This window comes from Barbus barbus (assembly GCF_936440315.1).
Source record: "Barbus barbus genome assembly, chromosome: 34".
Classification (NCBI taxonomy): Eukaryota; Metazoa; Chordata; class Actinopteri; order Cypriniformes; family Cyprinidae; genus Barbus; species Barbus barbus.
Genome location: NC_136762.1, coordinates 6,242,232 through 6,268,413, shown reverse-complemented (window position 1 = coordinate 6,268,413; position 26,182 = coordinate 6,242,232). Strand labels below are relative to the sequence as shown.

The 26,182-nt window shown below is 35.5% G+C and overlaps 1 protein-coding gene across 3 annotated transcripts in view; it reads right to left on the bottom strand.

Moving 5' to 3' along the window:
- Positions 1 to 878: 878 nt before the first annotated feature.
- The window catches only part of LOC306854378 (suppressor of tumorigenicity 14 protein homolog), a 36,321-nt gene continuing 11,017 nt past the window's right edge, over positions 879 to 26,182 (bottom strand). For all 3 annotated transcript variants that reach the window (XM_079392326.1, XM_079392327.1, XM_079392328.1), the window contains exons 3-19: positions 22,965 to 23,128; positions 20,516 to 20,586; positions 19,833 to 20,005; positions 19,230 to 19,265; positions 17,844 to 18,072; positions 16,221 to 16,357; positions 15,920 to 16,023; positions 14,826 to 14,935; positions 14,474 to 14,604; positions 14,194 to 14,298; positions 13,476 to 13,583; positions 12,474 to 12,587; positions 10,282 to 10,401; positions 7,437 to 7,617; positions 6,212 to 6,480; positions 5,841 to 5,977; positions 879 to 4,265 (exon numbers count right to left, since the gene is read on the bottom strand). In XM_079392326.1, the coding sequence (XP_079248452.1) occupies positions 4,104 to 4,265; positions 5,841 to 5,977; positions 6,212 to 6,480; positions 7,437 to 7,617; positions 10,282 to 10,401; positions 12,474 to 12,587; positions 13,476 to 13,583; positions 14,194 to 14,298; positions 14,474 to 14,604; positions 14,826 to 14,935; positions 15,920 to 16,023; positions 16,221 to 16,357; positions 17,844 to 18,072; positions 19,230 to 19,265; positions 19,833 to 20,005; positions 20,516 to 20,586; positions 22,965 to 23,128 (2,351 nt within the window). In that variant the 3' untranslated portion in view covers positions 879 to 4,103. The remainder of the gene's footprint in view (positions 4,266 to 5,840; positions 5,978 to 6,211; positions 6,481 to 7,436; positions 7,618 to 10,281; positions 10,402 to 12,473; positions 12,588 to 13,475; positions 13,584 to 14,193; positions 14,299 to 14,473; positions 14,605 to 14,825; positions 14,936 to 15,919; positions 16,024 to 16,220; positions 16,358 to 17,843; positions 18,073 to 19,229; positions 19,266 to 19,832; positions 20,006 to 20,515; positions 20,587 to 22,964; positions 23,129 to 26,182) is intronic.

Sequence of the window (26,182 nt, the reverse complement as noted above, 5' to 3'; positions counted from 1 at the left end):
ACAACATTATCTTGTTGTGTCACCCAGTCTCTCAGATTTCGTCATGTCACGCCGAGTTTCACCGCAGGGAGTGTTGAAGACATAAACATGTACTCAGCATTAAACAAATGAACTGATGGGTACTCTGGTAAATTCAGGGTCATGTTTCCATCAGCTGTCATCATTCCCTTGCATACAACGAACATTGCCCAAAATGAATATGCATAATGTGCAAACATAAAATGCAAACTCTGTTATCCATAAACTGTGGCAAAAAGTCCATTCGGTGATTGTCTAAAAGCATGCTGTGGTTTCATGGAAACTTATGTTACCGTGATATATAGCTAAAGAAGAACTCCTTGTTTTTATATAGGCTTATTTACTAGCCTACTCGTTTGCCAAAATGTTCATTTTTGAGGAATCAAGTTAGGTTAGCCAATACTGATTGAAGTAACCAGTGGAAAGATACAATAAAAAAAATGTTATGAAACTTAGTAAGGATTAGTTCATGTACTTCTACTAGTTATCTAATCTCCTGACACACTTTAGTAAGGAAATCAATGTTTTTCTGGGGTAAATTCTCAGTTGAGATGTCTGGTGCCAAACGTGATGTTATGGAGCTGATAAATCGACAGATTATTAACGCATTAATAATAAAATCTCTATATTTCCAGGTTACATGTTTAAGGCGAGACACTGCAGGTGAATAGGGTAAAAAGAAAAAAACTAATAGTTATCACCTTAACTAATTCATTGATTACATTGATGATTGCAAACATTTTTGTATTACAAGCTTTCTAAAATGGTAGGTTTAAATATGCAAATTATGCATTATTTAATGAAATATGCACTAATTTGCATACATTTCTAGAACAAAAATCTAAACACTGGATGAAATTGGTTTCAAAATTTCATTTTATTGATATATACAAGTTTTTACAGAGGGAATTTTTGTCAATGCATAATTCAGAAAATACTTACAACAGACAGAAAACCACTAATTTAAAAACAAAATTGGGGGGATAAAATGTATATAATCAAGCAAATTATATATGAACAAATCCCTCTGTAAAAACCTTCAGGATATAGACAGGGATAAAGATGTAAAGTTTGGTGTGTGTAAGTGCTACTGAAGTGGAGATATATGGCTCAATGTAGGAGAGAAAACGGATTTTAAAAATATGTATTGTAATTTAAATCTATTGACACAAATAGATAAAGTGCTATAAAAGAAATACTTAACAGTGTCTTTTGGATGTTTTCTTTCCACTAGTCTGAAAAAAAAAAACTTTATGAAAAACCAAAAAGCCCAAAATCTCAAATTTGACAGGTGCATGAAAAAAACAGCGTCTCCACTTAAAACAATGAAATTAAGCACAATTCACTAAGATTCCACTCATCCGAGTCACCTAACGCACGCCATATCATCCTTTTTTATAATTTTTTTCCGTTTCATTACAGCACAAGGCAAACATAGGGCAATGGGTTTTAAAGTATATTTTAAGATCAGTTACAAAATGTAATTATGATGGTTTCTTTTTTCTTTTTGCTAATAGAACAGATCAGAAAAAGATGGGTTTTGAAAAAGTAAGATATCATGAGGTTCTAAATGCGCCTTATCACCCATGCCCAACTGTGTATGCATCATTTACATTTGAATATAACACAAGATGAATCTCACCAATCAGAAGATCCTTGAACTATGGTCAGGCAGTACTTCAATAAACAAAAGCGTAATGGAAATTAATAGAAAAATTGGTTCAACTAATGGTTAGACTGATTTCAATCATGTATTTCGTTGACCACAATGCTTTGTTTTGATTATTTGATGACATTTCTACATTAGTTAGTAAGTGATGGTGACCTTGGTTGCCTAGATACCGTATTAATGTGGCATATGCTCAAGAGCAAGCGTTATCATCATATCGATTGGAGATGATCTAAGGTTGAACACCAATCTAAAGCTATACAAGTTCAAATCTGGCATGTAATTAGCCTAAGTTCAATACTCTGTCAGCCATTTAAAACAACTGTTGCAGTGCAGTGCAATACTTAAAAGTGACGTGACATACGGCCAAGTATGGTGACCCATACTCAGAATTCATGCTCTGCAATTAACCCATCCAAAGTGCACACACACAGCAGTGAACACACACACCCGGAGCAGTGGGCAGCCATTTATGCTGCGGCGCCCAGGGAGCAGTTGGGGGTTCGGTGCCTTGCCCAAGGGCACCTCAGTCGTGGTATTGAGGGTGGAGAGAGCGCTGGACATTCACTCCCCCCACCTACAATTCCTGCCTGCCCGAGACTCGAACCCGCAACCTTTGGATTACGAGTCCGAATCTCTAACCATTAGGCCACGACTTCCCCACAATTAAACCTAATTAATTAGAATTAATTAATCCTAATTTAATTAAACCTACCTGCTTTTTAATTGGTGCAGGTCAAAACTAAGTACATTCACATCTGTAACAAAGACACGCTGTGGATTTTCTCGTCTCAATTGAAAAGAGTAGATTTATTTTGCTTTCTTATTTCATTTTCCATTAGGAGACCACTGATTTATGGGCAAATAATTGTTGAAGGCAATGTTGATGTTGGTTTACGCCAAGGCCAGCTGATTTAAAATGTATGAAACCGAGTTCTCTTTACTACATTTTGCATTTTGAGGGGGAAATGAAATTACTTGGAAATTACCCAAAACACTATTCTGAAAAAAAAAAAAAAAAAGTAATGTAAAACCAGCATGTATTTTATTGTCAAGAAAACATTACTAACTCCATAAACTCTAGGAAAATTTGCATACATTAAAACATTTGCATAGTGTTAAAATATAAAATTTAACGACAGAGAAAAGATCAACAAGTTCAGCTACATAAACAATACAAAAGCGCATTTAGTCACCCAGACACATAAAGCCATACATAATCATTGCGGTTTAAAAAAAAATAATTTTAAAACTAACTTCTGTAATACATAAATATAACATCTATTGCCTGACATCTCTCCAAATACAGCGAACGTCTCTTGTACCTCCTGGGAAATTAAGTCACTACACTGCAAAGCCTGAAAATCTTACTAAGCAAGTGGACTTTCCATGGGAAAGAAACTTGCCAAGTCTATGAGGAACCGGCGGTATAGATTCCTCGATACGTTCGAGTCTCTTTGAAGGAGAGACGCTCCTGCTAGGTTGTTTCAGCCAACAGCTTTGACATTGATTGGCTGGAACGTTAACATGCAGCAGAAGTGAGTGACCTATGTTGGCCTTGGTTGTATTGGCAAATGGATGACGGAAATATCCTATTTTTACCTAATCCTCAATTTCAGAGCTTTGGCACTGAGGCTCCGAGATCACACAGATGTGAGGAAAGAAGGTCAGCCTGAGTGGGATGCTTACAGAAACTTCTAGATTGCAAAGACGCTTTTGACCTTCGCTTAAAGGGGAAAAAAAAGAAAATAAAATGTAGGGATTGAAGCTACCTCCAAAGCCTGAAACAAGAGTTTCTGAGAAGAGGCAGGGTCCAGTCTTTGGAACAAACGCACATTTTGAGCATAAGAAAAATACTTTTTAAACAGAATAATTCATAAAGATAACAACATGACTTGCGCCAGGTCATAAGTGCTGACAGGCTCATTATAGGACAGTTTGATCTCTAAGTGCCATTTATGAAGTCACTGCTCAAAGAATCAGATACGAACAAATGGAACTACAACTGCGTGACAAAGAGTATCACAGTGATATATATTCTCATTATAGTGGTATCTGCATGTATTTTATTAACCTTTTTATTTGGTCTAAAGTTATTATTTAAGTTATTATTAAGTTAAACTTTTTATTTGGTTTATTTGAACTCAACTTTAGATTGATACAGCTATGAAAAACATAATTCATAAGCCATAACAACCAAATAGTCATACTGAATGAAAATGCTATTATGAAAACGACTAGGTGGTCTGAAACAAGTTCAATTTGAATGAATTTTTTTCTCACAAAGGATGTCGACCAAAGCTGTTTTCACTTTTGTTTTTGTGAGTGTGGCTCACATACTGTACTAAATATTCACGGCACTCAACATTTGTGTTTTTCTGCTTTGGTTGTCGTATGATTGCAGGTCCAGGCTTCACTATATGTTTGTGACTTCACGGATCCAGTCCCGCAGTTTGGTGACACGCGTGTAGACGCCAGGCTTGTTCCGCTGAGCGCAGCCTTCTCCCCAGCTCACTATTCCAGCCTGGAACCATTTGCCAACATCGGAACGACATACAAGAGGACCACCGGAGTCTCCCTGTGGAAGCCAAAAGAAAGAAACTTAAATGTCATTCCACATTTTCCAAAACTCGCCGAAATGCATGAAGGACACTCATGTAACTAAACATATTTGATGACCATATTCAAGAGTTGCCTGTTGATCTATTCTAAAGAATGTTCTTTAATGCATCACTGAATGTTTACTTCATTTTTAATGGTACAGTGTATTGTGATTATTTTATTTTGTATTTATATTTTAAGTTTTTTTTATTGTGTGTATTGATGCTTTGCAATATTGTATATAAAACAATCATGCCAATAAAGTGCTTGAAATTGAAAAAGGAGATGAAATGATGATTATGTACATGAGAAACTGAAAAAGAAAAAGAAAAAAGGAGGGCGTGTAAAGCAATTGCAAACGTTTTAATTATTGTAATCACTTATAATTTATTATTTTGTACCTCTAATTTAAGCTGCTTATTTACGGTGTCATTTCATTCCATTACTATTATTCCTGAATGATTTGTTTTGTGTGTAATACAATTCGGCTCTGTATTACTTTGCCAATATTGCAATGTAAACAGACGTGGCAATAAAACATATTTGAATTGGGAGGTGAGAAGAGAGAGAGAGAGGAAGACAAAACCAAGTGAATGAAAGAATAATACAGAGGGTGAGAAGGATGGAGTAAAGTACAAAGAGAGAGAATGTGCATAAAATCTATGAGCTCCTATAGCAGGAGAAGAAGATAGAAAGGAGTCACAAGACCCGGACCGGAACCTGTGCGAGAGAAAAACACACTAAGAAGATTACACCCAGAATAAGAGAGACTCACAGAGCGTTCAGAAGAGGAAAGCAAGATGAATAACAAGTGAGATAGAAGTAGAATTATGGAAATCAGCTCATTTAAATATCAGGGAACAAGGTAGAATAATTAATCTTCTCCACTACGAGACTGTACACACACTGCGGGAAGACAACAACATTAGCTGAACACTTTGACGGCATTATACTCATGTCATATTTGTACTGTAGGTGTTTCTGAATGAATAGAACAGGACGAAAATGCCTATTAAACCACCTTGAATTCATTAACATTCAATAAACGTGTAGGCCTAATTTTGCACATGTTGTAGATAAGGATTTTTAACTCACAACTGGGGTGGGGGGGCGTTATGATTTGGAGTCTGTAAATGGCGCTTTAAAAAATAGTGGTATAACAGCCCAACATCTACAGTTGATCATTTATATATTTATATATTTATATATATATATATATATATATATATATATATATATATATATATATATATATATATATATATATATATATATATATATATATATATATAATTTTTCTTATATGCAATTTGGTCTTTGCGCAGTGTTCTGTATGTGCAAGAGAGATTACTTTTATTAATGTTTTGATTATTAATATACTTATTCACATTAATTTACTTCAAGATAATAATTTTGACCTGACAGTCCAAACTCAAGTCACTTCGCAGAAAAAAACTAAAAAATATATCTGATATATTCCTACAAATATTGCAAGTGGCCCAGAAATTCTGTTTTCATTAAAATAAAAAAATAAAAAATTATAATTTTTTACCTGACAAGCATCCACACCTCCAGAGAGGTAGCCGCTACACATCATTCTAGAGGTCACCTGACCTTCAGTCACCATGTTGCATACTGTATCATTAATCACCTTTACTTCTGCTTTCTGCAAGATTTGTGCAACACTTCCTAAAACACATAAATACAACATTAGCCCTATGAGAACGAATCTAATAGCAAAGAGCATCTTTAAACATTGATTACAAGTAGTTATGTGCTTCCACAAAATCTTATAACAAAACTTGTGTTAAGCGTGACGTTGCGACATGGGATTGATAAATGTCAAACTTGTGAGGTAAAATTCCAAAAGGTATCTCATAGAAAAACGCAAAGGGCAGCCCTCAGGCACACAAGCTGTCTCACCTCCCTCTCGGAGCGTGCCCCAGCCCGTAACAAAGCAGGAACTACCGGCCGAGAAGACGTGAGTCGGCGCCGGAAGGCAGATGGGATGCACAGTGTTGGTGAAGTTCAATGGCGCGCTCAGTTCCAGCAGTGAGATGTCATAATCGTAGGACATTGGGTCGTAGTTTGGGTGGGTGATGATGTTCTTCAAAGGTTGCTTCTGAACAGAGTCCTGGATGTTCTGGTCCCGCAGACCACTGTACGTCAGCCAGTTGGATATCATTTTGTATCTGTTGGCGATAAACACAATGTTGTTTTGGAGGTTAGTCGTTTAAATCAGATGTTTTGAAAGATCAACATGAAATGGTGTTCAAAACCATTATAAATCAGAAAAATCAAAAGATAAGTAAATTTCCACACTTTATAGTTGGTTTTAAATCCATTGAAACACCAAAAGCTTGTTAAAGCATGCTGGGAAGCTTATTATCTTCAAGTGATTATATAATAAAGACACTAGAGGTGGGTGTTACAACTAAAATGTTATGCAAATAATCTGATAATTGTATTTGCTTAATGTACTGTATAATTTCAGGTTGTTTGAAGAGACAAATGGAAGTTGTTTTGGAGGTTAGCGGTTTTGAAAGCTGACAAGAAATCAGAAGATTCATTGGAGAAAAAATAAAAAGTATGTGCACTGGGCAGGATTGTGAAAAGCTGTGTTTATAGAACATCTATATGAAGAGGGACTGAAAAATAAGAGGGCTTGGTGATTTCAGCCGAATTGCAAAGTCATTTCAGAGGTGGAGCAGGTTATTACATTTTGATGAAAGATTAAAATCACAAACGTGTGTGCACCGATGTATCATTCACAATAAGACCAGAAATGTTTATTAAAAAAGTAAATGGGGTTGATTTTGATTTCATGCTGAAAGCATAGCTCAGGAGAGTGCATTATTTTTCAATTCAGCTTTAGTGTTCCAGTCTCAGAAACATGTTGGAATCATTTTTCAAGGTATAATATGATTGTATTGCATGTCTTGTGCTCCACCTGCTGACCAATGAAAATAAATACAAGCGTAGGCTTTGATCCAACGAAGATGTTGGATGATGTTTGAGCACAAAGCGATTAGAGAAAGAAACTTAGTTAATGTCTAATTTATGTCTGTGATCAATTATCATCAACTACAGCTAAATTAAGCAGAGAAAAATAAAAACAGCCATGCAGAGATGGAATAAACTGACTCACTCTAAATCGGGCTGGATGAAGCAGTGGGCAGCAGACAGCAGCCATTTGTTGGAGATGATTGAAGCGCCGCAAACATGTCCGCTGGTCTTGAAATGTAGGCTGACCTGCCACGGCCATTCCCCCACATCTGCGTTCTGCCCACCCACAATACGATTGTGCTTGTATGGCCGGACTCCACAGTCTGAAACCAAATTGTAGGAATGGTTCAAGCACAAAGACTTCAAGGAAGACAACGGAAGGCCTAGCATTGGCATGCTGAGATGAGGTGATGGGGGTCTTGAACAAGACCAGCAGGGATAAGATCAGAGGGCTAACTGCAAGACTGTTTGCACTGAAAGAGTTTCTCGTAACATCTGCTCTGACTCACAGGACCGTCGGCCTTTAGCGGGACTCAAGCGGAATCATAACAAGGCAGATATATAGAGGAAGCGTACCGTGCTGGCTGATAAAAACACAATGAGGAAGGAAAAAGAAACTAGCAACCCCGAGGCCTATAAAAGAAGAATAATGTCATGTGAGGTTTCATAAAAAAAAAAAAAAGTATAATGGCTTAGGGGCTCTGATGTGAATTTTTCACACTAATTACCACATTGTTGATGATGCAGCAACTTCTGGAAATTAAAAGAGTTTTTAAATTCATCAAAACACCAAGCTTGTAGAAAAAAACAAAAAAAACAATGGGAAGCTCATTATCTTCAAATGATTATGCAATAAAACATTAGAGGTGGACGATATGACTCGTAATTGTATTCATATATTATATTACATATTATAAATCTATATTACTTTCAAATTAAATACAATTATAACAATTGGATTTTAACAATTAATTTGGTTTCACAAAATAGTTTGTCTGAAAGAAATTCTACTGTGCATCTCAAAGAAATATTAAGAAAAGTACTTTTTCTCTTTGGTAGTTGATTGCTGTCCCTTTAAATTAGTATATAAAAAAAGCAGACAATTAAAAATTATTAATAAATTTAAGAAAGGATAAAGGGATAAATCTTTGTCATAATTGGTATGCCTTTAAATTAGTAGAAGCACCCTCTGGTGCTCTTCGGTCACTTTTGACCGGAACATTTTCTGTTTTGAATTTTAAAAAAACTCACAGCTTCATCGAAATGGTACGAAACTTGGTGACTTTTATGGCATTTGGAATGTGAACACACACACAAAAAATTGAGGGCTTGATTCGAGCAGGCTAAGTGGTCGTAAAAAAAAAAAAAAGTGTCACACTTGTGCTCTTCGGTCAAAAATGACCAACCATAGGAAATGAATGGGAAATTGACAAAAATTCTGCAAATTTGTGTGTGTACAATCTACAAATTTGTCACAATGCAGAAAAAAAAGTACACAGCAATGACGGGGTGAAACTCTAAAACATCAAGAGTGCAAAACCAACACATCCACTCATTCACTCACACATACGCGTGTGCGTACACACACACTTATATACACACACACCTATGAACTGGTGTGACTGTAACACAGCGAATATATAAAATAAAAGCAATAATTCAATTACAATGCAGTAAAAAAGCGGACAGCAAGGAACGGGTTACACTGAAACATCAAGAGTGCAAAACAGGCACATCCACTGAAATAAGAGATTGAAATCTGATAAGGATTCAGCTCTGATAAAACATTCCTGTTCATTTTTGTTACATTTTATAGAATTGTAATATTTTGTGTAACAAAATGCTTTCTCTGTGTTCAGGTTTGACTGTAGTAATAATAATTCAAAAACTGATGCTTTAAATCAGCATTTCAAACCCAAAATAATCTAAACCTTTACAAAAAGTTTACAAAAAATGTCTAAATATATATCCAAACCCACAACTTATTTTAAGTATTTATGTCTAAAAACAATTAGAGAATTTATAGGCCTTTTATATAGAGTTATGTAGGAATCTATGGGCTAAACCATGGAATTGCAGATGTTTTTCTTATTTTACTCCCAGATGGCGGCACTAATCTGGCTTCAAAAATTGGATTTTAAAGGCATTGGCTCTATTTTAACATGAAATACTGCCATAACTGAAAAATAATAGAACATTTAAAAAAAAAAAAAAAAAAATGTAGGTGTCTGGTCACTTTTGACCATGAAGATAACAAGTGTGACTCCCAAATAAGGAGCACCACAGGGTTAAATATCCAATATTTGCTAATACCGATTAATTTAAAAATAGAACGCTGATAGCTCATATTGTACAGATTAATTGTACATCCCAAATTAAAATATAGTTTTTTGGCTGGAAATCACCACCACCAATGGTTTATATATACAGTCATGGCCAAAAAGATCGGCACCCTTGGTAAATGAAATGAAAGGCTAGATTTTTGAGATTTTTTTAAATAAAAGATAAAAAGGATTAACAATGCAGATTAATTTTCACAGCCTTCTATGATCATATTTACCAAGGGTGCCAATATTTTTGGCCATGACTGTGTGTGTGTGTGTATGTATTATAATCAACTGGTCTTTTTTTATTCAACTGTGAATTAAACACTTTACAAAACTTCATCTAAAGTAGATTTATAACAAATAAATTATAAATCTGGCATCAGTGCAGCTTCACATTATGTAACATTTGAGAAGAAAATAAAAGATTCCAATGGCAAATATAATAAGAGATGCTTCTAACTCCTAATTATGATTAGATAAACCACATTTGAGATCACTGTAAAACAACTGAAATACTCAACTGAGCACTACAATTAAATTATATATTTAGGCAACATCACAGGAGCAACAGTTATTCTGAATAACAGCACAGCTGTGATTTAATAAAAATTCTCAATATTGTGCAACAAAAGCCAAAATATACTCAAAAATGTGACTTACTACATCCCTGCTCATCCGAACCATCGGAGCAGTCATCTTCACGATCACACTCTGCATTCACTTTGTTTACACACTGCTTGTTTTTACACTTGAAGGAGAAATCATTGCAGATACCAGCCGCTAAGAGAGGAAGAGAGTATTGAGAAAGTAAAACTTTAGGTAAATTAGGGGAATAAAACATCAAGTGCAGCTTCTTTTCATCACCAAAGACCTACGCCTCGTTCATGGCAATATAAGAGCCAGTGTATTGATCAGGCCTATTGATTGTGGGATAGGTCACTTATTTCTGCTAAAGGATACAAAAACAATGAACAACTCTGAGATGGAAAGAGTGGGCGGTAAAGAAGTTTGTACACAGCAGAATAAAGCAAAAACATGTGATTTCACTACCATTTCAGCACAAGTGTTAAAGATATTGCTCACAAGTGTCTATTATGCATATTAAAAGCAGGTTAATTGTCACATTAATTAATGGTACTCAGTATCCAGTGGAATATATTAATGCATGTCAGTTTAACATCTGCAGAAGTGGAGAAACACTTCAAGCCAACAGAAAATGATCAAAATTCAAATGCAGCTGTCTGATTAAAGTTACATTTAAAACATCCACTAACATCCAAAACCTCTAAATATTTTAAGTCACATTTTCAGTGACTGGCTATTTATTGTGACAACAAACTTTTAATTTTTATCTAACGTTTTGACATTAGAGACCCTAAACTACAGACAGTCGCAAATCTCACTGCAAATGAACATCCAACCCAACAATAGAAAGCACTAAGTGTTTAATATTTTATTTTTTTGTGAATAACTCAGGACCTGCGTATGCTAATCTCACCATGAAAATGTCTAATGTTTACCTCAATGAAAAAAGGCCCATTATGTTTTGCGCAAAGTAAATAAAGTATATTCTTCTATTGTAACAATATTTTCATTATAACTTAACACAATCTCATACATAAATACAAGTTAATCCATTGAGTAATCAACATATTTTACATAAATTAGAATTATATTGACTATAATTATACACTGCCCCTCCAAAAAAAAGTGACCACCTGGATTTAACTAAGCAAATAGGTAAGAGCCTCTCATTGGATAACTACTGCATGTATGATTATGTTTCAGCTGCCAACAAGTTATTTAACCCTAACTGATGCAGTGAGTAGCTTCTCATTTCTTAAACAACCATGTCGGAAGACACATCCTGTGGTTATGGAAAAAATGTTAATCTGTTTCAGAAGGGTCAAATTATTGGCTTGCATCAAGCAAAGAAAACATCTAAGGAGATTGCTGAAACTACTAAAATTAGGTTAAGAACTGTCCAACGCATTATTAAAAACTGGAAGGATAGTGGGGAACCATAATCTTCGAGGAAGAAAAAAATCTTAATTGATTTCATTATCGGGATCACTTAAACGTTTGGTAAAATCAAATCGTAAAAAAACAACAGCAGAGCTCACGGCTATGTTTAATAGTGAAAACAAGAGCATTTCCACATGCACAATATGAAGGGAACTCAAGGGATTTGGACTAAACAGCTGTGTAGCATTAAGAAATCCACTTATCAGTGAGGCTAATCGAAAAATAAAGGCTTCAATTTTCTAGGGAGCATAAATACTGGAGCAATGGAAGAAGGTCATGTGGTCTGATGAGTCCAGATTTACCCTGTTCCAGAGTGATGGGTGCATCAGAGTAAGAAGAGAGGCGGATGAAGTGATGCATACATCATGCACAGTGACTACTCTCCCATCATCAATACAGGATCTTGGCGAAAAATTAATGCAACTCTGGATGGGAATAAATGTTGTGACATTGCAGAAGCTTATCGAAACTATGCCACGGCGAATGCGTGCCTAAAGGCGGTCCAACGAAATATTAGAGTGCGTGACTTTTTTTTTGGACGGGCAGTGTATTATGGCCTATATTAACTAATTCAATTTTGTATCCCGTTGCATTTTCTCCACTTTTTCCCCATTTCCTTACATTGGACCCAGCTTTATTTTATTTGATCTTATCTATTTTATTTTATATTATATTATTTTATTTATTTTGCTTTGCTTTCAAGTGACACCTATGATGCCATGACAAAACATAAATACATGCACAATACAACAAACTAGATTAACCTGGTGATAAACTCTATGGAAAAGCAGATCTGTGGTCAGTAAGTCAAAGTTAAATCCACTCACCTGCTGCACAAGAGAACTCATCACTGCCATCAGCACAATCATTTTTCCCATCACATATAAATTCTTGCGGGATGCAGACACCATCCCTGCACCTTTCCTCAGCTCTGCCACAATCTAGGAGGAACACCAAAACAAAAGCTTGTCAAGTGTTCTTCAAAGGCAAAAATTAAAGTGGCTTTTTAAAGTATGCCACAATGAAGCAAGTCTTAAATATGTTGAAGTTCTCCAGAAAAATGTCATAGTTCAAAGTAAGTTCATCTGAATTTCCCACTTTGTGGAGATAAAACACCTGCCACTGCTTGTCTGTCAGTACTTAGTGTATCCTTAAATGTATTTAGCTTCATTCAAAGGGGTCATCGGATGTCCATTTTACAAGTTTCCAAGTTGATATTATTCTTTAGGGTCTTAATGAAAACTCTATAACATACTTTGGTATGCACCTTTTTAAACCTGTCAAAATCAGCTCTGTTTTCAAGCCGTTTTTAGTCCATGTTGCTTTAAATGTTCGTGAGCTCTGCTGAATCCGCCTCAAAGCTAAAATAACATTAATCGTCTGCGTCTTCATCGGCTCAGATGTCGGGAGTTAATGACGACTGCTATATTCATTATTACATCCACCAACACTTCAATCGCTTAATCGGAGACATCTTGTCTTCCCCTGCACCGGAGGCAGATAGCTCTCAGCTCACTCAGGACGGGTCTAAGGTAAGACGGTCTTGTCAATCAACTATCGTGGGAGGGGCCTGTACAGAACTACGTCATTCTGACAGGAATCTCAGAACAGCCTCATTTGAGAAAGGGGATTTTAAAATAGGGACTTAAATAAAAAACACTGTCTGGGTTTTTATTACAGGATGGATGTGTACACACACTTCCAACACACATTTATGTTTAAACAACTTGAAGTGAGTTTTGCATCCGATGACCCCTTTAAAATAACTTAATGAAAGGCAAATGCTAATATAAATACATGTTAATTAAAATTAAATAGGAGAAACTCACCACAATGTTCCTCATCACTATTGTCACCACAGTCATTCATTCTGTCACACACAAAGTACTGAGGCCTACACAGGCCATTTCTGCACTTGAACTGTCCTTCATCACATTCTGAAACACAAAACACATTCAAGTGAATAATGTGTCAACATACAATTCATCTGAAACATCACCCAACTCTATCAATTATTAGTATAATTTAAATACTCATCAAAACGTTTTCCATTTATCCAAGTTTGCTGGTTACTTGCAGCAAACAATATGCCAAATTATGGAGCAAATCTGAAGTTAATGAGCGTATAAACTATTTCCAGAAGCATTAGATGATCTAAAAGAACTGATGTTTGAAATCCCACCTATGGTGTACATTTTGTACAATCCGTAATGCCACTCATTTTTTAAACCCAAAACACCTAGAATTTACGTATATGACAAATAATATATTTAATATAATACATACATAATCAAATTATACAATTTTAGTGTTCATGTTTTTTATAATGTCCTGAACATTTAAAAACAATGAGTAAAACTGTTAAATTTCCAGCAAAACTGCCAGGATTGAACTTAAATTGGAGGAATCTTAAGAAAACAAGATATTCTTATATATACTCAGTAGTCTTTGAATTTGAATGTTGAATTCATCTTCCTGTCATTCCACATCAGTATCCAGTTGGACAGATCTAATTCAATTCAAATCCTGACGGGGAATGAGACTTACGGCAGTTTTTCTCATCACTCATGTCTTTGCAGTCGTTCCACCCGTCACAGTGTTGCTCTTTTTTGATGCAGTAGCCTGAGGTGCACGCAAACTGACCAGGGCAAGCTGGAGATAAAATTCATAGGGGTGAAAACAGGAAGACAGCCAGAACTCAACACAAAGGAGTCGTTAAAGAGAGTTCTAATGACAGAATAATGTGATCTGTTGGTTTTAAATGGTCCTGGATCAAAATTTCATCACTGCATTCAGCTAATCATATTGAAACACTGGGCTTACGTACGGTTTACAGGGTCAAAGGCGGTGTAAGTGATCCTGAAACCCTTATCAGTGTAGGATTCATCTGAATGGAACTTCACTTCCAAGGTATTGGTGGCGCTAGAGAGAACAATTCCAAGTCTCTCTCCACAATACCTTTAAAAATGGAGCAAGGAATGAAGTGTTAATACAACAAAGGCTAAGAAAACCAAGAATGAATTGGCAACAGACTACTGCAGATGGTTTTCAGCTAAATTAACATCATATTTATTTATTGGGCCTTTTGCCATTTTATTTCATAGACTATCAGGACGCTGACAAGAAACGATGGGGGGTATCTTTCTGGTCGGCATGGCAGGACAGATGACAGAACTTACCTTTCACCCAGAACCTCTATGAAGTCTTTGTGACAGCTGCTAGTGTCCACCCCCGGCTCTTTCACACGGAACATATTGAACTCAATCTTTATCCTTCTGCCAGCAGGAACCTGCAGAATCCACACAATGGTGTTCAGGGTTATTTTCAAAAAGACATAACTCAATAATAAAACAGCCTAATGACAGAATCTAAACCCTACTCAAAAGTAGTAGTTCATTCAAATATGAAAATGTTTTCTTCATTTACTCCCGATCATATTGTTCCGATCCTATATTACTTTCTTTTGTGAAATGAGATGTAGGCAGAATACATGAGCTGCTCTACATAAAAGTACTCTACACTTATGCACTATATTTCAAGGCTTCTGAAGATGCGCAGCCAAAATTTATATTATTATTAGCTGAATTATTATTAGCCACATATTTGCTTAAAATACATACACTACTGTTCCAAATTTTGGGGTCAGTAAGATTTGTAAAAAATTTAAATAAGTCTCTTACGCTCAGCAAAACTTCATTTATTTGATAAAAATACAGCAAAAACGGTAACACGGAAATATTATTACAACTTAAAGGAACTGTTTTGTATTTATTATATTGTAAAATGACATTTTACAATATGTAAACGCAAAGCTGAATTTTCAGCATCATTACTCTAGTCTTCAGTGTCACATGATCCTTTCAGAAATCATTCAAAGATGCTGATTTGGTGCTCAAGAAATATTTCTGATTATTATTAATGTTGAAAACAGTTGTTCTGCTTAATATTTTTGGGAAAACGGATAAATTTTTTTTTCCGGATTCTTTGATTAACAGAAAATTCAAAAAGAACAGTGTTTATATGAAATAGATTTTTTTTTTTAATGTATAAGTCTTTACTCTCACTTTTGTTCAATTTTAGGCAACCTTACTAAAAAAAATTCTTCATTTAAAAATTATATTTTGCAACATCTGCTTTTGTTTTCTTGTAGAAAGAAAATTTAAAAAAGAACATTTCAAAATATGAAGATTGGTTAGCACAACAAATTAAGAAATACTGAAATATTCCTTTAATTTCAAAACACAAGTTAGTGAAACGGTCACGTGAGGCTTACATTGATGTTCCAGTTGCAGTCGACCAAAGGAGGATAGAAACTAGGAAAATTAGGAGATGTGAAGTTTCCAGTGGGCGCAGTCAGAGATGCTCCACAGCTCCCAGCTAGAAATTAATATGGAGGGAGGAAATGAACAGAAAACAGATATTAAGAAACTAAAATGTAATACTTTCTAGACCACTTCAACCTTTTTTTTTTCCAAGTTTCACGGCTACACTGCAAGTGTCTACAAAGACGTTTGACTTAGTTGATGACTTTATAAAATACTAAAGCATTTGTACAAAACAATCCCTGATGTTACCAGCAATAGCAGGAATGACAGTGTAAACCGCTTTGAATCCAGGTCTCCGGGCCACATCTGTGATTAGGTTGACAAGCATGATGTTTCCAGAAGAAACTACCTCAAGGGGATTTGTAGGAGGTCGAAGTCCACACTGTCTGTGATGAAAAGATTACAAGAGCGTTAGAACTGTGGCAACTGTACAGAACAGTGCCTAATTTTTATATACTAAAGTATATATCAATGAAATTGCGCAATGGTAAATTGATTGGATGAAAATCTGTGTAGTGTGTATTTTTGGTATGTTTGTTCCTAAAGTACATTTTGTCAATGCCCCTAGACCACCAACCTAAAAGATATGGACTAAAAACTGGGCTCTTTAAGATCAGAAATTTAGTCAGGGTTGTCCAAACTTTGACTGGTAGTGTAAAACTACATGAAATGGGTAAAGTCAAATGGGTATATAGAGTCAAGAAACCTCATGACAGACACACAGAGAGAGAGAGAGAGAGAGAGAGCGAGAGAGAGAGTGAGACCTGGGGCGTAACAACATTATTAAGAACTGTATGGCTGTACAGTTCTTAATAGAAACTCTGTGTCACCTTGGAAATGGAGCAGAGGCTGAGTGTTGTGAGAATTATGTTCAGAGCCCACTGGCTGCAAGATACAGTTTGCCACTAATACACTTCAGGTGATTTGTTACATAGGATAAATAAATAAAAAAACTAAAAGGAAAAAAACAAACAAGCCCTCTTTTACTAAAGTCTGTCATCATCACCCATTGAAAAGGTGACTAAAAATTGGCATGTATCTGAGAGGTGATAGAGAGGGGTCTTAACAAGCCAATCTTCAGCAAGAAGCCTTAGGCCAACTGTGAAAAATGAAATTGAATTGAAAAGTCGTGTAACCAGCGCCGATGAGAGGGCTTCGTCCTTGAAGTTTAGAAGCTAGAGATGCATTGAAAAGGATATTATATATATCCTGTACGTGTTACTTTTTCAAAGAAATTAATAATTTTGAGCAAGGATGCCTTAAATGGATCAAAAGTGACATTAAAGACTTTTATATTGTTACAAAAGAAATAAATGCTGTTATCTTGAACTCTCTATTCATTAAAGAATCCAAAAATGTCTCACAGATTTGACAAAAATATAAAGCAGCATAACCGTTTCCAACTTTGATAATAAGCATTTTTTTCTTGAGCATCAAATCAGGATCACGTGGCACTGAAGACTGGAGTAATGACAGCTTTACATCACAGGAATAAATTACAGTTTTAAAATAAATTAAAATAGAAAATGGTTATTTTAAATTCCAATAATATTTCACAATATTTCTGTTTTTTACTGTATTTTTGATCAAATAAATGCAGACTTGGTGAGCATAAGAGATTAAAAAAAGATTGGTTATAGACAGAGATCGCAGCACGTTAAATTGAAGTCCTTAAAAGTGTTTTTTTTTTTTTTAAGAAAGGAAAAATTGCTTTATTTTGCTCAAAGTGGGGAAATGTTTTTATGGTATTCAAGTGATAAAAGCATTTCAGCCTTTTAACTTTATATTCATTTAAACAGCATTGTTACAGGTTATGGTAAAACCTAAATGGAACAAAGTCAAATATGAGGTTTGAAGGTGGCATGTACTCACTTTGTGATAGCATACTTGCTGTCAGGACTGAGCGAGTCATAGATGGCTACATAATCATTGGCACAGTCATCCTCTATGTGGAAGGTCCTGAACTTGACAATGATGGCATAGCCTGTAGGAGCACGGATCTGCCACTGGCATCGGGAGTGAGCTGGGTATCTCCTAGGGTGTTCCGGAGATGTAAATTCTTTGCTGGTGGTGTCAGCCATGAGACTGTAAAAGCATTCCTCTGATAACAGAAACAGGAAAAGAAGAAAGATGTGATCTTATTGCGTTCTGGTAAATAACAAATTAGCTCAAGTACTCGACAGATACATCAGATGATAATTGCTTTGCAGCAAGTATAAAAAGCACCAAAGATCCTTAGTACTCACAAAAAATGGTTGAATCAAGTGATAAGTGGCTTCTTGGATGGGACAAGGGGTCACTCAAACACCCAAAACGTCACCATAACCACAGAATTAAAAATTTCTGAATTTTGATTTGCTGCTGTTGATTATTGTTGTGACTTCTAAGTGCACCAGCCCATAATTAAGGTCAAATCTCATTACAGCAGCTCTAGATAAATTGAAACTGGTTTTTATGTAAACATTATTATATGTAAATGTACTTCTGTTTGTTTGTTTTTCTCTCTTCTCCACTGGAGACACCATTAAATGGACTCTGAAGTTAAAATGAAATTAATTTTTAAATATACCCTTATTTGCTATTATTCACATAACCTTAAACATTAATGAAAAAATACTATTACATTAAACATTAAGCTTGCAGGGGTTTGTGAGTTGATGAATAGTAAAAAAATAAATAAAATAAAAATAAGTTTTTTATTATTTTTTGTTTACCTGCTTGTCATAAAACCAGCAACCCAGAGAACTGTAAATATGCCAATGTGTTGTTAAATGATTGAAATATTAACTCTTAGAGGGTACTTATTATATTGTAGGTCAATGTGTTTGGCTGATAAACATTTTCTTGGAATCCCCGGTCTCAAATAAGGAAAGTCTACAAATCAAGTTATTACACTTTTATGAAATATTACACGCCATACATTTAATTGAAGTAAAAAGGGTCTATTCTGCTTTCATGTTGACTCTAAAGCCATAAGAAACCTCCATGCACTTGCAGTTTAATGCAGATAATTTAGACATTTGTCCAAAGGTGCTGTTGAAGAGCTGTAGCAATGCTCTCTGTGGTTGAAAAACAGGTTTTTGAGATCCCGTGCTGTTGTGCACAGCAAGGTAAGTGGAAAGGAAAGCGAGCGAGAGATAGAGCGAGTGTAAGATGGAGGCGGGCAGGCATTTTTCAGTGAGTGACAGGAGAGAGCACGGCAACCCAGGTGGAAAATTACAGTGCAGCGGTGACTGAAATGGGACACACTTTACTCACTGGATTTGGGGTCCCTGGCCATCCGAGGGTCTGTGACTGCAAAGAGAGAGAGAAAATGATGCATGCTGTACTTTTTTCACTCCTCTTTCCTTCCATTTTCCAAAGGCCTGTCAGACATTCTATTCCTCCTCCTCCACCCCTCACCCTGACTCTGACGTTAACAAATACCAGTCTCTCACCTCACTACAGCGACATGAGTCTCCGTACAGAGATATCATTTTAAGCAGGGCACTGAGGTGTCACTCAGGCCTGCTGCTCTCGTGTATATAATGCAGATGGGGACCGGAGAAGGACAGAGAGTTACAGTTTTTTGCAAAAACAAAGAATTACTTTGTTGCATTGAGCTGCACAATGGGGGCAAGTCCCTGTCGTTATCTACAATGTTATTAAAAAGCATCAGTGCTCCAAAAGGGACCATTTCATACATTTTTAATCATTGTTTTTGTCATTTATATACATGTTAGTCATTGCATTTTGCTACAAAAACAGTCATAATGTTGTTTTTCACAACCGTTTTCAATATAATATTCCGTTACTCATCCTAATTACTGCACTGCGACTGTGGAGCAAATATGCTCTCTTTATAATTAGCAATCATCTTACATGAAGCAGTGATGTCATTGGCAGTGACTGCGATGTTCCCGACTCGTTTGCCCTCCTGCCGGATGCTCCTCTGCAGAGCCTCGACCACGCGCTCCTCTGTCAGCTCTGGGACGATCTCTTGGTCCTTCTCAGGAATGTCAAATTGAGACCAATGATATGCCAAGGTTCCTTCACTGCAGATGCATGATGGTGCAAAGTAGACATATTATTGAATGAAAGTACAACTTGATTTTTGTGGTACTTGCTCATGCATAATGTACTGATACTAATTTTAGGATTTGCTTTGCATAATGCTAGTTGCTAAGGTGTTTTGTGTGACTTTAAGAATTATGCTATGCTAGGTCTAGATGGTTTCTTACTGACCCAAACCAAAAAAAGAGCCCATTATGTATGATACTCGTGTGATTTGTGTAATGGATTTTCTCTGTTTTTATGGTCCCCAACCCGGAGCATGAGCAGTAGGAATAGTTTAACTGGAAATTAATAATTTGTATTCTATTAGGGTGATTTTTTTTTTAACCCAGATTATATGAGACTTGTAATTTATCTCTATCAGCGGAACCACTACGTATTAAAATCAAGACAAAGAATGATCTATCGTTTAATTTAAAAACTATTAGATTTAGAGAGCGTTGCTATAAATTTGACTTTGTCTGAATCAGGGAGCTGTAGTTCAGCTTTACCTGAAGGCAGTGATGACAGACTTGGTATAGTATTTGGAAAGGAGAGGATCTCTGGTGAATGTATCGTTCATCTAAAAAAAGAAACAGATCATTTTAACACAATTATTGTCAATTATAGGCAGTAACAGTACAATAATTAACACAGTCAACTCAAATTCAATTAAATTAATATTTAGTTGTATTGCCCTTTTCACAATACACATTATTTTGAAGCAGAAAATGCTTATTTCAATTATACAATTATGAAAATTTAAAATGCATTTTATTAATTTAATTTTATAAATGAAAAATATGACTGGCATTAATTATGTTCCAAACCGATAAGATCTTTGGAACACAAATTAAGATGTTTTTGATGAAATCCTTTCTGACCCTGCATAGACATAGGCAATGCAACTACCACTTTCAAGGCCCAGAAAGGTAGTAAGGACATCATTAAAATTGTCCATGGATCAATATCAAAATGATACATTTCATTATTCTAACTGTTGTGAGAAAAGGCTATAAACGATCTGTGAAAACCTACCCGTACCACAAATTAGAAAACATTATTAAAAGCTGTTGTGAATCGGCTAAAGTAAGGCGATAGTATTGAACACTGGCTTATGAACTTGCTAAAATATTGATTTTGGATCATTTTAACCAAAAAAAGTTATGGACAGCAGCTTTAAATAAGAGATTACTCAATTTGAGTGTATTGATTATTTGGTAATAAAACTATATTTTTATTTAATAAAAAAAAGAGAAGAGTTTGTCCATGTCCCTTGAATGGTTGTCTATCCTGTTGTAATGGGGAATCCGCCCCTTTAAGAAAAGGCCATTTAGTGACATCAGTACAACAGATTTTTTGTCTCTTCAGTGGCGGGAATTTCAACGGCTGAGGTGAGTAAGTTGGTGACTTTTCAATTGACAAATTTTCTTTGCATGAGTTTGCTTACTTGCTTTGCCAAAGCTTAACATGTCCACCCTGTCGGCATAAAATATGCCAGAAGTGATTTGAATACAATATTTTCAAAATATGTAAGTTTAAATATACCAAATTCTCTTCAAAAACCAGATGAAATATTTAGCTATAGTCTAAGTTTGTTGTAAGCTAATATACTAATTGAAGCTCAAAATGCCCACCCTGTCGTTGTTCCAAAATGCCCACCCTGTCGGCCACTTAGACTCGATAGAGTGGACATAAACATGACAGGGTGGACATAGCATTCATTTATAGTTAATATGGCTAAAAACTACAATGAACTTGGGGGGGGGGGGGGGGGGGGGGTATATATCAGTGTAATTGAGGATGTAAATATATTATTTATAATTAGAATATTTTTTTAATAACCCTGTTTAGTAAAAGGGACATCATACCTTTCAGAAAATATAATTTGCATCTTAATTTTGCAATGAAAACGTATTTAGCAGTAATATATGTCCATGACAGGGTGGACATATCTTATGGTTTATGCTTTGAATAATGGTCCATAATTATCTAAAAAAAAAAAAAAATGTGGGGGAGCTCAGCTAATGTGTTTCTATAGTAATTGAGTGTCTACTATTTATGATGATATGACAAAGCAAATGGGAAATTAAAACTAACATTGTGTATTATGAGGGTTGAAAGGCACTCTATGGTGATACTGACCCCCCCCCCCCCCCCCCCCCCATATGACATCAATGGTTCAACCATATGTTACCTTTCTCGACCTTGAACGTGTCAGTTGTGTTGGTGTATAGGCAGGGTCAGAAAACTCTTTCATCATAAATATCTTAATTTGTGTTTCCAAAGTTGAATGAAGGTCTTAAGGGTTTGGAACGACATGAGTAATTAATGACAGAATTTTCATTTTTGGGTGAACTATCCCTTTAATTAATATTAAATAAAAAAATATTAAGATGAACACTGATAGTCCTAAAACAGATTGTTTTCTTGTACCATAAAATAGGACATGATGTGCGTTGTGACATTCACATAACCGGTAATGTGACTGTCACCTAACAAGTCAATGGGAAGTTATTTGTTTGAGGCAGGCATTGCTAAGGAATCCCATCTTGTGCTTTTGAGCATGGTTGGGAAGAAATGCACAGATTTGACGAGTTTGTCAGCTAGACGCACACTGCCATCTTTATCTATTATACAGGTGCCTTTTTTTTGTCACCTACAAAATCAAAAATCAAGCTTGTGATATATTGCATGCCAACAATATGTGTACATGCCATTTGTGCCTTCAGATGACGCTTCATGAAATCTTTGCAGTGTATAGACACCTTGAAAGACTTTAAAAGCTTTAGTACAGTCATTGAAGTCCATGATTTCGATTAAAAAAAACAAAAAACAAAACAAATACAGATAAAACTGAATCACTTGAATTTAGTATCAAGGATCTGAGGAAGTCAAAATCACCAGAACACTTACAAAACCAACAGCAAAGAAAAGTCTGAGAACAACAAAAACACTCACAATTACTTCCAAGTCCCTTGCCACTTGTTGGAATTCTGCACTGTCAGGATTCTCGTATGCTGGGCTGTACTCTGGTTTGAGAAGTTTAATTTGGCCGCTGTAAACCAGTGTGGATGAGCTGTGTTTACGTAAGATGGCCTCATTTTCCAAGTCTTTGCTCCTGACTGAGAGAGGGAAAGACGCTATTAATCAAAAACAGTAAGAACTGTATACTACCGTTTAAAAGTTTGAGGAACTGTATATCATCCAAGGTACACATTTCTAGTAATTGTGCAGTTAATTCTCATATTGTATTTTCAGAACGTTTCGGAATATTTGTCCTCTCCCCAAATTTGTCACTACCGAAACACAGTAAAAATAATTTAATTAGAAGGTTTTTATTGACCTATTAAGATTTTGCTTACATCTACAATGAAACTATATTTTTTGCTGTTTTATATAAAACAAAATTAAGAGGTAACTCAATAACAATTACATTTTTAATAATATTTCAAGTTTAATTAATGACATTTGTTGTATTTTTAATAAAATGTTTCTTTGTAAAAAGGCAAAAAGTTGAACATACTGATTTCAAAGTTAAGGATTCATTAGTTTGAATTAGGGATGGCTCGATACCATAATTTTGGCTTCGGTACGATACCAGAATGTAGTACCTCGGTATCGATACTAAATCGGTACCATAGGTGACAAATAACCAGCCTCAAAAGATAAGTGAATTAAAAAAATATATATTATTAATAATAATAAAAACAGATTCATATGTTAATACCTTTGTATCAAACTGTAACAAACCTAAAGGGAACATGGGTTACATTTTGATGTTGGAGAAGAAGAAAAAAATAGACTAACTGAAGTAATAAGATGAAAATATATTCAAATCTTATCTTTTCAGTGCAAACACGCAGTGCAAACTAAATGTCTCCTAAAAAAAAAAAACCTACCGGAAACAGGTTTCATTTTGAAGAAGTTTGAAGAAAAAAAAAATAGCACTGAAGTTGTGCAATTGATGCAACAAATGTTGCTTTATTGTAAAGAGTTATTCTAACAGTCAAAGTAATATTCAAAATCATGTTATTATTTCTGTCTCTCAGATTGTTTTCAGATTTCAGACTCAACCAAATAAAAAGCATTAAATATAAATCTCACTCTCTCACTTGCTTCATATTAGTGGTTTGTTTGCTCACTTGCTTCATATTAGTGGTTTGTAATTTGTTTGTATGAAATGCAAGTGCATGCATTACGTGACCAAAACTTCATTGATTCTAGCGTGTCTCACATGCACATTTGCGCTTACTGTATTACATCTGCATGAGCGTTGATCAGATGTAAATAAAAGGTCAAATCAAATCTGAATTTATGAATGATGCACTCACCTGTCGATCTCTTAATTCTTTGAAAAAAAGATTTGATGTGTTCCTGTGGCAACATGATTTGGGCCTATAGCAACGCTTGCATACAGGTGCAGTAAGGCCAGTTCCTTCACCTTTGCCATCTGTTTTTTATCCAAAGTAATGCCATATTTCACTTATACTGTTCTCTTTATTTATTAATTTTGGGAGCGCTGAGTTTCATCTGTTTGATCCATCGCGTTGTTCTGTTGTCACATTTACCAGTTACGCAGCAATTTGGGAAGCACTGCCACCTACAGGTGCATTTTGCAACAGCAGCGTATGAAATACCGAATTGGGCAAAATTATGATATCGTACCGTTTGAAATATAATATATACCGGTATTTTTCCAGTATCGGTATACCGCGCATCCCTAGTTTGAATACACATTGAACCAAAAACTATCATAACATTTTAGTTGATAATTCAGTATACTTTATTTTTGACAAAACATCCCATGTTTCGGTAGTGACAGTCATGCTCTGGTAGAGACCACAACACAATTTTTACTTGCATGCTAAAACACTACTAAAACATGCTAAAATACAAAAAATAAAAAATAAATGCATAACTGTTCTAAAATGTTGTTTATTTTCCCCCAAATACGAGGAGTATGTTTTCCCTTTTGATACTACTGAAATAATGACGGCATGTTTTGGTTGTGACTGTTTCAGTAGTGACAATTTTGGATACTTTTGAACCTAGTTCAAAGATGATAATCAGCACATGGTTATCTAGCACACTTCTGAACAGTGGTACACATAAAACTATAAATGTTATGGTATAACTCTCAAAGTGTATTCCATTCAAAGTGAATGGATTATCTCGGCAAAGGAGAAGTGCTCACTAACACAGATTTAGACAGATTTGTGAACTACATTTGAGAGAAATAGGCCTTTTGTGTACATAGAAAAAGTCTTCGATCTTTGAGATCAGCTCATGAAAAATGGGGCAAAAACAAAGTGTTGCGTTTATTATTTTGTTCAGTGTATTTAATTATTAAAGGGGTCATATGATGCTTTTTAAAGATCACTATTTTGTGTGTTTGGTGTAACAGAATATGTTGACGATTTAATGTTCAAAAAACCCATTAATTTTCAAATACTATACATTATTGTAGTTCCTCTATGCCCCGCCTCTCTCAAAGGTGTCGTTTTCTACAAAGCCCCTCCTTCCGACAAGTGCAGTCTGCTCTGATTGGCCAGCTGTGCATTGTGATTGGCCGAACACCAAAAGCACTCGTCGGAAATGTAACGGCCCTTACCATAATCGCGAGCTTCAGCTTCAAAGTAAATATAAAGAGAGTTAATAATGTCCTTAATTTTACCATCAATTCAAGACCGAAAGGGGAACAATGTCGCGTGACAGACACAGTGATGATGCTCGTATGTATTTGCAGTACACAAGCCGCGGTTAAGACAGTTGACTCCACTGTGATTTGACTGTTGCTGCGTCCCAATTCACATACTATCCGTCCTAAATAGCATCTGAAAATGTATTTAGTATGTCCCAAATCATAGTATGTTTAAAAAAGTATGCCAAAGATTCCCAGATGGTCTACTACTTCCGGTTAGAATTCGAAATGCAGATCGCTGCACACTCTAACGGGTAATATTGCCCACAACACATTGAGAGGTGGACGGGGGATTCGATTAGAACTACAAACACGCATAAAAAGTGTTAAAAAACTACAAACATGGTGACTATGCATGACCGACGGACAGGTAGAGAAAGGGATTTGAGTGATAAATAATCTAACCTGATTCAAAAATATAAATTTAATGTTATTCACGTTAAATTTCACCTGCAGCAACATTGTGAATTTTAAT